Source organism: Ruditapes philippinarum, unplaced genomic scaffold (assembly GCF_026571515.1).
Source record: "Ruditapes philippinarum isolate M1 unplaced genomic scaffold, ASM2657151v2 ctg1385_1_1_1_1, whole genome shotgun sequence".
In the NCBI taxonomy this organism is placed as follows: domain Eukaryota; kingdom Metazoa; phylum Mollusca; class Bivalvia; order Venerida; family Veneridae; genus Ruditapes; species Ruditapes philippinarum.
The window spans coordinates 12,501-24,990 of record NW_026854172.1 but is presented as its reverse complement, the minus strand read 5'-3'; the positions used below and the strand labels follow the sequence as shown (position 1 = coordinate 24,990).

The 12,490-nt window shown below is 32.5% G+C and overlaps 1 protein-coding gene across 3 annotated transcripts; it reads left to right on the top strand.

Moving 5' to 3' along the window:
* The first annotated feature begins 8,038 nt into the window (after nt 1-8,038).
* On the top strand, nt 8,039-12,490 carry LOC132739252 (RING finger protein 145-like). 3 transcript variants are annotated; one of them, XM_060726916.1, is made up of 2 exons: nt 8,039-8,370; nt 10,166-12,490. In XM_060726916.1, the coding sequence occupies exons 1-2, from the start codon at nt 8,115-8,117 to the stop codon at nt 11,875-11,877; spliced, it is 1,968 nt and encodes a 655-aa protein (XP_060582899.1). In that variant the 5' UTR covers nt 8,039-8,114; the 3' UTR covers nt 11,878-12,490. The 3 variants fall into 3 exon arrangements, with proteins under 3 accessions (XP_060582899.1, XP_060582900.1, XP_060582901.1); XM_060726917.1 differs by having other exon boundaries at nt 8,219-8,357; XM_060726918.1 differs by lacking the exon at nt 8,039-8,370 and adding an exon at nt 9,384-9,435.

Sequence of the window (12,490 nt, the reverse complement as noted above, 5' to 3'; positions counted from 1 at the left end):
TATATTTTCGGACTTTCACAATGTTAAGGTCATCATTCTATTTATAGGTACAGCAGTTACATACATAATAACCCATATCATTAATTAAAAAAAAACCAAAGCGATTAATTGACGGATAAGATAATTTCATTTTAATAAGTTTTCATTTTGAATTTCTCCAGTTTGCTATTCATTGTACATATCGCGACATTTTATTTTTGACAATCAAACTCTCATACCAATCGGAATTATCGGCTTTATGACAAACGAAAAGTCCGAGGAGTTGCAATTGCCCTTTCACAAAATCTGATTTCATTCCATGTAGGGCGTCGCGCTTCGGCGCGGTCTCAAATTACTATGTGGATCAGATTTTTAATGTTTACATTGTGACATTACAATGTATCATATATGGTTTCAAAGTTATAAAAGGAATTTGCGCGTTTTTCATATAAACATACATTTCGACTAAAAATCATAACGTGTTTATGCAACAATAAACATCAGAGTTCAATCAACTTGTCACACCTTTCTGAAAATTGTCCTAAAAAATCTAGGCACGCTATATCGTAATTTAATCTTTATTTGAAATTACATGTATACATTTTTATATAACATGTATTTGGGTGGTCATAATTTATTTATTGTAGAATACTTTATCTTTAATTTACATTTTACATAATTCAAATTCAACATTCAACACAGAAATAAAGCTTTAGATTAGTAGAAGGTAGCAGTATAGGTCTATAGATCGAGGTAATGAGTTTGAAGCACTAACATTTAATCGGTGTGCACGAAATAATAATGTGGACTTCACCCATTTATGTCAATTTGGCATTTATTAGCGGAGAGCAGGTTATACTGGTTCAGAATTAAATCACTGGCTTTGCATACTTCCTGCAACTATAAAAGTAGCTAAAACAAAAACTACTTAGCATTTTATTATGTGCTGAGAAAAAATCACCGCATGTACACGTTTAGGTTCTAACCACCACATAAATAGGCAATAGGCAATGTAGTTTAAATAATGCAAAATTTATGCTGCCGTCAGAGTCCTATAAGCAATGTCTTATTAACTTATAATTCTGATTCCAAACTACAAAACCTCGAAAATGAAAACTTATTTTATTAAGAACATATATGTCATAACATAGCAAATCTATAATAAAATAGTCCTATGTGCTACAGATAGGGTAATTAATACTTTTCAAATTCATTCCGTTGAAGCCCAAAATCTACTGTAGTCCGAGTCTGAAACCAACACATTTTGTTCTTCTGGCAAAGATACACGGGCTACAGAAACACTGTCTCTGCTGTAGCAACTCCCTATACATTTATAATATTACAAAGAATTAAACAGTTGGTTCGTCTTGTAGTTTTTTTTTATTATTGTTGAAAATATTCTTGTTTTTACCGAGCATGCTGTTTAAAAGCAATGTTTTAAAAAAATGGCGGCCTTGACAGCATATGTTTCCAAATAGTCACTATAACCAAGAAATCCTCTCTGGCCAAATAAGTGTGGTATGTTATCTAAAAATATAGTATGTAGTGAAATATAGGACAACAACATTTAATCACGCAACCGGTCAAATTTGGAATTTGGAAACATCTGCAGATGTCTTTATATGGCGGTTATGTAAAACAATTTAAAAGTTGTTTACCTTTGATTTGGAACCGCCATGTTTGATATATTTAGAACTGTACGTCATGCTGTTATGAATTTAAAACATATAAATGTGTTTTATTGTACCGGGTTTACAATGTAGCTTAAACACGGTGTGAATTGGAGCAGACGATTCGTCGGATGCGCATTGTTTGATTTTCGAAATACTGTTTAAGGATGCATTGGACAAGACTACTGGCACAACTTTAAAATCATCGAATAGCATAAATGGGTCGACGCCATTTTCACAATTTGATGACTTCAAGTATGAAGTACATACACTAAGAAAATAAGTTCTAACAAGAAGAATTGCTGAGGCTCAATTATCTTACATTAGTCTTTGTTATAATTCACACATATGTATAGGATTAATTTTACATTTTATACAAACACTATTTAACACATTTTGTTTTATAAGAAACGCGTATATGTGCATATTTTAGTATTATTAGGTATTGATGAGAATATGATCATCCACAATTAAATATGTCATAATGATTACCGTCAACAATGTTTATTTCACAGTATTAACCTGATAATCATACACCTATCATAAAATGATACATGTCCTGTCCCATTGTTGTAGTTGTTTGATATGCTGTTGCAGTTGTTCCTCCGGTGGTTTATTTTCTTGTTCTTCTCTTTGTTCAAATATAGAACAATTGGATGCCAAGCTTTCTCTTTCATCTTTGACACACCTTGAAAGAGTAACTAACCTTACACTTGAGCTGCTGAGAGAAGAGACGATGCCATAGTCTGAGAATTCTATAGAAGAGAGGCTAATGACTTTAGTCTGACCCACTTTCCGTCGAAACCTCTTTTTATATTTTAGAATTGTGTTTTGCAACCAGGTTACAATTGCAGGACGATCATCTTCAACGATATTGAATGGTGACCCGTTAAATTTGCATAATATTTTGTTATCAATGTCTTCACTGAAAAAGACTAAAAGGTATCCTAAAATATCTAATAAACATTGTGATTCTTTCTGGTATCCGGAACATGTGAAATGGTGTTTAATTGTAACCACTTTCAGCATATACGTTGAAATACCAGCTGATGGAACATTTTTTCTAAGTTCCTCTCCATCGCCATCACCATTGATCATAAATTTTAGTACTCTATATACGCTGAGGTGTTCTTTGGACAATGTATGTTTCATACAATGTAATTCTGCCTCAGTAAAAGAGATCTCGTTGGTGATTAAATAGGTTTTCGTCTGCATAACTTCATCCACAAATCCTTCTACGTTACAAACACGTTTTAATTTTTGTTGTAGGTGGTGGTCGTCAAATATTTTAAAAGCGGGTACGACATCTACTGATATTGATCTCTTATCTGTGACATTGGCTTTATCTACATACGTAAAGAGGAGCTTAGATGAAGGTCCTTGACTTCTGTCATAATATTCAAATTGAAGAAAATGTTGTTCGGATTCATATGCTATTTTTCTGTCAATAAACTGTTCAGTTATAACTCTTTTAATGTCGTCGTGAAACTTATTGAGAGTAAAGTAATGTTTCTTCCACATTGAGTCTGCCAATGATCCCACAACTCTAAATGTCGCAATAACATAGATAAAGTCAAATTCATCTGGAAATATAATTTTTGTATCTTCATAAAAACTTCCAACTTCTAATATTTTTTCTCCAGATCGATCAATACTTTGGTAGTTTGGATTTTTTAATTTAAATTCATCAAGAAGACTTCTTATCAAGTCAGATAATTCACTGTCAAGCTTCTCAATTATTTGTGTGACTAGCGTTTCAATTCCAACTTTGATAAAAACAGTCCTGTCATGTTCCATATTCAACCCTTTATCCAAACTTGTATCCATACTTATATCAGATAGAAAGCTAAATTCCATTATCTTTTATTCAAAAGTACAAAATGTTAACAAATCCTAGAGATCTAATGTTTTCGATAGTTATTTTCACACAGTCAGAATAATCGTACAGTTTCACTGAAGATATTTTATTTACAACTAGGTTAATTTATTTCTACAGCGATACATCGGTGTAGTATAAATATCGTGTTTAAAGCGTATAAAATTATCTACATATGAATTTCGAGTATCAAATATGCGAGTTTTGGGAGAGATTTTACATTAGTTAGGGAAAAGGCACACTTGTAGTGTGTAGCGTTTATTTGTTTTGTTGAGAAGAGAATTTGCTGTTGATTTGTTGAAGTTGGTTGAATATAATTGTGGTGATCTTAATTGATCAGGGTTCATTGGTTGTAATTACTTTTTTAATGCGTTTATTTAAGGTCGCCGCCGGAGAGCCCATCTGGGCGACCGTACACTCAAGTCGGGCCATCCTAGAGCGTCCCGCCGAGATTTTTCGTCGATTATTTTTCCAGCTTTTATTGGTGGAGGAAGAAGACCCCAGGTGCCCCTTCAGGCATTATTTCAGGTGGGTAGAACCGACGACCTTCTGTAAGCCAGCTGGATGGCTTCCTCACATGAAAGATTTCGACCCGAGTTAAGATCGAATCTACAGCGGTGAGACCTGTGATCTCAAGTCAGCGACCTTAAACACTCGGCCACGGAGGCACTTGTGTAATTACTTGTTTTGGTTGTTGCATTTCATTTGGTTGTTGAGTTATATATGTTTGACAAGATTTACTTCAAGTTGATTGATATTAGTTGAAGGTTTGGATTGATTTGTGATTTGTCTTGACAAGGTTATATTAGTTGATGCTTTGTTTTTGATGATATCTGTAAATATTTGCTTGCGTTCATTGAACGCCGCCTTTCCTTGTTGATCTTGTTTATCATATTTTCTGATGCTGGGTTAGATTTTGGGAAGTTAATATTGTTGGTTGAATGTTTGTGGTTTATACTGTATTTTAGAGTTGTATAAAATATTCATTTTTGTGTTCTTCTTTTTGTGGTGATTTTATTGTTTTGTTTTATTAGAGCTTGGGATCGCCAGGTGTCTAGTATTGTTTCGTATAAAAGACGTATACGTGGAAAGATATTTCGTATAAGAGGCTGATAAATGATGTGTGTTTGTTTTGGGTGTAAATAATGATAAAAGTTCTTTGTTTTTGGGTGTAAATAAAAATCAGAGTTTGTTGTTTAAATGTATATATGGATTTGAGATATAAAAAGATAAAAATACTTTAAAAAATAGTGTTAACTAAACATTTACACGCTCTTTTTTTACCCGAGAATATTTCGATTTGAAGTCAGGCGGTGCTGCCCAGCCTCCATATTTTGGAAATTGGTTCTAGTTTTTACTACTAATTCTTTCCAAAGATTAAATAACATCAAGGCAGTCATTCTCCTGACACATACAAAATAATCGATTGGTCTACTTTAATAGTATGTCAATACGTAATTTTCACTAAACCAATCGTAAGTCAAAATTCTTCTCTTAAAGGGACTCCACTGAGATTTAAAAGCCTAAAAACATAACATTTGAATTTCTTACATAAATGAGCTGGGGCACTTTAAACAGAAATGTTTTCAAAGATAGGTAAGAAATATACTTAGAAATAAATTGAAAATCGTATTTATATGATTTTCTTAGCCCGATTTAAGTGAAAAGTGTTTAAACGCTTTTCGTTTTGGGTCATATTTTACAATTTGAGTAACTATTCTGGAAAAACGAAGTGCGCGAATGATCTGAAATTTTGCACACAGATTAGTGGTCTTAACCTACATCAAATGGTATATTTATCTTGAAAAAACCTCAGTGGAGTCCCTTTAAGATATATCCTAGGTTTGCGACGCACTTTCAATTTTGTTACGCTTGCGCAGTATTTATAGTTTCCGCTTCAGGGTTTCATAAGACTTTATTTCACTCTATATTCTATGTTAGTCTTAATTACTTATCTGAAAGCGCGAACTTCATAAAAATAACGTTTAATACATTTTACATGTAGTTATTGCGTAGGTTTTAGGGTATATATAACCACAGGAGCTTGATATTCAAAATATAACGAATAATTAAGGTTTAATTTTGTATTGTGTTTAAAAGTTGAAAATGAAATGGCGTTGCATTCCTCGGGTTTAATTATTTTTTAGAAGTATGGGCATATTTGCCTTTATTTCTTGATTGTTCGCTTGTATTTTTCAATCATTTATAGAATGTCAAGCTCCTGCGGTTGAATATACACGCCACGACAATTGAAATATTGTATTGGAATATTGATAGGAGTTTTCGGAAGCCTTTTCGTTAGTTTCCGTAATTCATACTGTTTTTTATTTGTTTGGGTCGTCTGACCAAACAAATAATGGTAGCGAAATTTCAGACCCTGATGCTGTTAATTGCAAATGCCGAAAGTAGTCCGCTTTTTTTGAAGCGGTTACTTCCCTTTATATGTACACTAACGCCGAAAAATTCAGGGGAGATAACTGCGTAAAGATGGTCAAATGACAGGCGCATTAATTTTCAAGGAAAATAGTCGAAGATTTCTAATATTGTTTAATTCTTTATAGATATACATGCTTATAGTATACTCCATGATTATATACATCTGCATTAAACAACAGTTAGCGTTGTTACAAACCCTAATTTAGAATAATATGGTTTTCTTCAGGTCTTTAACATAAATTATAACTTCACCGTGGCCGAAGGGTTTGCGCGCTCGCCCAGGAAGCGAGAGGTCTGGAGTTCAAATCCCAGTTAAGGCAACTCATTTTTATTTTCAAATTGTTTAAGTCAAATAAATATTGAATTGAATATCAGTGTTGCAATTAGTCTTATAGCCAATTTACTACAATTAAAACGCTGGAAAGCATTGGTGGCACCATACAAAAACAAATTGGTTTATAATCTCACAACCTTCACCTTTCTGACAATCTGAGACCCAAACAAATTCAGCGCCTTCTGTGCTTTGATTAATGATAGGAATGTTGTCGATTCTTTGTTTTATACTAACGTCCCGATGGCCTAGTGATAATTTTGATAGCAAAGCAATCGCGAAGTTGCAAGTTCAAATCCTAAACATTTTTTTTTCTTATTTCTTTAATCATATTTTTTAATTTCATGCGGCATAAATGAATGAGCAATTTCTTTAATTTCTAATGTCTTTTCTTACAAACAGTCATAATTTATGACATTTGATAATTATTTAGATGTATATTTGTAAAGATTCTTAATTTCAATTTGAACAGTCCTACAATTGGTGATTGTCATGCACAAAAACGTAGTAGTAGTCAAGTTTCGCAAATATACTTAAAACAAGAAAGAGAGAGAAAAACATAAAGAAATGATATTTTGTTAAGATTCCAAGTTACAATCTTCACTTACAGTCTTAATTCCTTATTACCGAGGCTAGATTGTCAAGTGTTGTGTCGGTAACTTTAAGTTATACATAAACCATGTTTACTGTTATGGCATACCGGTACTATTAGAGCCTTCATTTCAAACAAAGTTGCATGGAGAAAGCTTGTCATTCAAGTGTATTTTGATTATATTACACTTGTACTCAATTTTTTAAACCTATATTACTTGGATCTTCTCGGAATTAAGCCCCCATTGAGCCCGCAGAATACTATCAACTTTATTTCTAAAAAATTTTTATTCTTGGTTTCCGAAAAAAAAATTTCATTAGCCATATAAATATTTTATAGCTAGATAAAATCTTTTATGTCATTTTGGCTAATTTATCAGTAATCAGTTCGGTAATTATACACTTTTGTTTTTCTGTTAATTTATTCTGCTGTTCAATAGCCTATCAGACAGTGATTTGCTTCCAGGTGATCAATTTCAGCCAATCAGCGTTTAGCTTCTTCATAACATTTTTTTACAAAACGTACTTGCTTGTTTCATATCACTTTACATTTTCCAATGTTTTAACCGTTTCTTATCCACTAGCTATGATGGCTGATTTGGAACGCTTCTGTTTGTCGTGTTGTCGCTAGCGACAGCAAGCAACCGGCGCTTTGTCGGACTTTCGCCTTATCGCTAACGATGTTCACTATCGACAGCGCAACGCGCAAAGTTTACCAAGTCAGCCACCATAACCATAAAGTATTTTGTATGGAAGTCAAGATGCTACTTTGTTTACTTTTTGCAACCTTTATGACTTCATAACACGTTTTTGCACATTTCATTTAGGGCCACTATACATTTAACTTGTTCTAAATCCATCATTAAAACATTATTAAACACATGTATGCCCTTTCTAAAGAATTAAAATTTTACTGATTTAAATGTACATAGGACAAATGTAACATTCATGTAGGCTATACAAATTTCAAATCATCAGAATGTATGACATAATTTAAGACATTCACTTTTAATCAATACCTAAAGTTGACCTACGTTATAAACTATGTAATACAAGATTAAAACAGACATGTTGTTTATCATTTAGTTATAAATAGAACAGTAGTGTATTCTATTTATAGAACGAGAAATGTTTTGGTTTTTCCCATCATGAATATTTATAAAGCCATTTTTTTCATGGGTTGATACATTTGATATTTTATACTGTGCACGGTTGGATATACAATTTAATTATGGAATCTGTCAAATTAGGAGTTAAGTATGTTGAGAGTCATACACGGAGATTGTACGGATATATAGAGAAAATGTCGCTAGATATTGGTGATAAATGTGACAATTTTATGGATGACACATCAGCAAGGAGAAAATACTGGTGTGAAGTGCTTCTACGGTTACCCCTGTTGTTTATTATACATCAGTGGTTACTACTCAGTCCATATTCTAACTACTGGATTATTGATATAGTTCTTTTCATCGTAAGATACGGAGGTTTGTTCCTTATTTGTGCTATTTTAGACACAGACAGTTGGGGGTTAGACCCTGCCCCCAACGTGATACGTCACTGTAAACACTTTATTGAAACACGAATTGAAAACCAGTTTTATCGTTGTAACAGATGTCCCATTCGTGTTTAAACTGTCAAATACAGGGGCGTATCACCTCTGGGGGCAGGGTCTGACCCCCAAGCGTCTGTGCTTTAAGATACATTTCATATTGTTTGTTTTTTTTTGTTATTGGTTTTTTTAATCAGCAGCGTTATAACTTGAGGAAACTGTATTGCGTTGCATTCGATATTCCTATAGTTTAAATAAATAAATAAATAAAGTTAATTCTTAGCATTGTGGTCATTTTTACGTGCAATGTACATTTACTGTGTGAGAATTAAATTGGAAATTCAACTTTCAGTTCAACAAATAATTAATTACAGTTTGTGTTTGCCTGACTGTGCATTAAAATTTTGTGATACTCTAAGAATAAATGTCCTCGGACGAAGATAATATTTTATATATAAATTGTTGAAAACTTTAATCATTTATATAGTATACATATGGTTTTCTGACATTCAGTGTAAAATAAGATATGATCGAATGTCTATACAATGTATTTATAGATGATGTGTTTATGTATATATAATAGTGTAAATTTGAATACTAAGTACATCTCATTTCATCTGAAGTAGAGTACACAATTTTTTGTATACAACATTTTCAGATGGCCATTTGCACATAAGTTTCTACGAGACATGTAAAACAATAAGTCGTAATGAAGCTAATACCTACAATAAATACAACCTAATAAACGTGGGAATTAACATTTTTATATTTATTATTTAAAGCAGCACACCTCTAGTGTAGATGACTGGGATACTGTCGTCTTACTAATATTCAAAATTTATCTACAAAAACATTACATAGTTGAAATAAATCAAAATGAAACTTTATAATTTTATATTTCTTTTATTTCACTACGGAATTCTTTCAATCTTTTTTTCTAGTACCACGTGATGGCACAGAACACGTGGTACAGGACTGATCCGAAATTCACGGAATCCGGGTTAGTGAAACAAGTACTCTATAGCTGCTTTGGTTATTTTTTGAAAATTATTATTGATTAAATAGTTAGATACATGTTTCCTCCCCTCAGACTTGAAATCGCCCATGTAAATATTATTATTGTTTCTCATCATATAGTTTTACAAATTCATCTCTGTTCATTTCAGAAAATATTTTTGAGAAATCGCTTAGATTTATTTTCTAACCGACTCTGAAATTTTCGAGCGGCAAAACATTCACTCGCAGGCTATTATTCAAATTAGACCACGTGGCACTGTGTCGGTACTTTTACGTTTTTTAGTACGGAAAAATCAAAACACGGTCAAAATATTTTTCAGGAATTATAACCGTCGATCTATTACTATTTCAAATGCCCAAGATTTTTTTTCTTTTTTGAATGGCGATTATTATAAATATGTTTGAAACATAGGCTAGCTATACTTTATAAGTTTTATTTTTTCGCTCAAAATGAACAGTTTATTCACTTTAAATCAAGTTTGGAATTCAGGTTTCTATTTTAAGTTATAGATTAGAATCACTGTAAAATGTATCAGTAAGTACTGGAATAAAACAAGTTTTTGTTATAAACAGATAATATAACACGTTTTGAAATATATATGACGTTGACTTTGTCACAGTCGTGTACCAATCACACGACACTGGAGCAGATAGCATTTTTAACTAGTTATGATAAATATGTTAATATTAATATTTCATTGTATATTCTACAGTTGCTCTTATTTTGGCCGGATCTTGGGCTTTCAACAGTGGAGTTCTTCTTCAAGCCTACATTACTCTTACATTCGACATAACGATGGCATGGATTAAATACATCGACTACTGGACATACCAAGATGAAGCTTATGAAATTTGTCATGATAAGAACGTGCTAGTGTGGTCAGATGTGACAGACAATGTAAGGTTACCATTGACTTGCTCAATTATACTGCAACTGATATATCTTTGCACAAGGCCAGGAGCATTAAGTCATAGATGGAAGGACGATGGACCATCAATGCTATATATTGGATTACTGTCAACACTGGTTCCCAAAATTTTGAGCACTCTTAGTATATTTCCTGCCTTTATGTCAGAATTGTCGTACTGGATTGATATGTTTTTGCTGATTGCAATAACTATTTTTGAAGTTGTCACACTGATGGACATAGATGCAGCAGTTGACGTTAAGAAGCGTATGTCCCTGCTCGTCAAGTATGCACAAACAAATGAAATTGAAACAAAAAATAAATATAAATCAGCAATTGCAGATTTAAACCGTCGTATAGAGAACCGAAATCAAGGACAGAATATTATAGCAAGTTTTCCAGGAAAATGGTTTGTAAGAGATTCCATTTTGTTCTTTGGGATTGCTTATCTAGCAATAATGTTATTAATTGAGGTTACAGTCTATCAAAGACTGATATTGTCGTTTATGTCATTAAACACTTACCTAGAAGTTCTTGCAAGATGGTGCCCTACGCATGTTATTGTACTTGTTATTTCTTACGTCTTAGGTTTATTGTCCAACGTTACTGTTGCCCTAGGTAACTGGTTCCTGACAACAGAAATCCACCTCACTGAGGCTTTCGATGCTAATATTGGTGGAGTTGTCCAAGTTGTTGCACTTATTACTTTTACAGAAGCAAATGTGCTGGCTTTGGAAGATGAGGAAAAAGTTGATGCTATGGCGCTTATAGCGTTTTTGACGATGTATGCTATTGTATTTCAAACACTTGATGTTCTTGAGCAGAAAATTTTTCAAACAGTTAATAACGGAACTTCCCCTGGAGTATTATTCTACATGCGTGCGATTATTCTCAGCGGATTACTTGTCACTATTCCATCCTTATCTACTTTGGTTGTATCTAGAAATTTGAATTTAAGTCCATGGCTCCTATTTTTTGCATCCGGAAATTCCACTTTAGTTGTTCGTACAGTCACTTTATTGTTAGAATCTGTCTTAATGAAATGCACGTGGTATACATCAAATCATCTTACTAAAATCGAGGACTTTCTACATTATACTAGGGTTTGTAAAACATTTGTCCTACTTTTACTGAACTGTGCGCAGTGCTATTGTAGATATATCTGTCCATTTTTCAAAGGATGGTGGTTTATGCGTCTCTGCCTTGCGCTGTTCAGTTTGGTAGCAGTGGCTGGAATCCTCGGATTAAATGAATTTAACAGATACAAAACTAGACAAAAAATGTTTACACTTCTTAGAAACCTACAAGATGTGGTATTTTATGCGGAATCAAGTGACGCAGAAGACACGCATGAGTGCGCCATTTGTTACGTTGTAATGACAAATGCAAAGAAATTACCTTGTAATCATATCTTTCATTATGATTGCTTAAGGAAATGGTTTCTAGTTAGAACTGTGTGTCCATTGTGTAACACTGAAATCAGGGAAGAGAATATCCAAGTGCAAGAAAGTCAATAATTATAAATAATCACAATAATTTTGCATCTGATATATTTAACTTAATTATGATAACTCAATTTGGGCACCACTTTTACACTGTCAAATAAAGTGAAAAGGTCTGATTTTTTTAAAGTGAAGTTTTAGTTTGTAAATGTCTTGTACATTATACTTTGTAAATAACTTGTTCATTAATAGTCTATAAATGTTAAGTTTGTAAATGTTTTGTTATCTTGGGTTGGTATTTATTTTATACTTATGCGGTTTAAAAGATGATATATGTTATCAAAATCAAATGGCTTTTAAAGTAATATAAGTTTTTTTTAATTTAACATTTAAATAGGATAGATCTATAATATTTCAGTTAGAGAATATCTATTGAAATTGACTGCATAATCTTTGAAAGAATTATCTAACTTTAACACATTTTAAATAACATATTTTGAAACAGTGTGTAAATGTTGAAATACTAGTTTGCCATGGTTTCTTTTTTTAAATGCTAAGCTTTGGTATCATTTATATTATACCATCATTAAATATATCAATATACAAATATTATATGAACATTAAGTTTGTCATTGGATTTGTTTGATGGTTCAAGTATTTTGATTAAAGCACAATATATGTTGTTTTA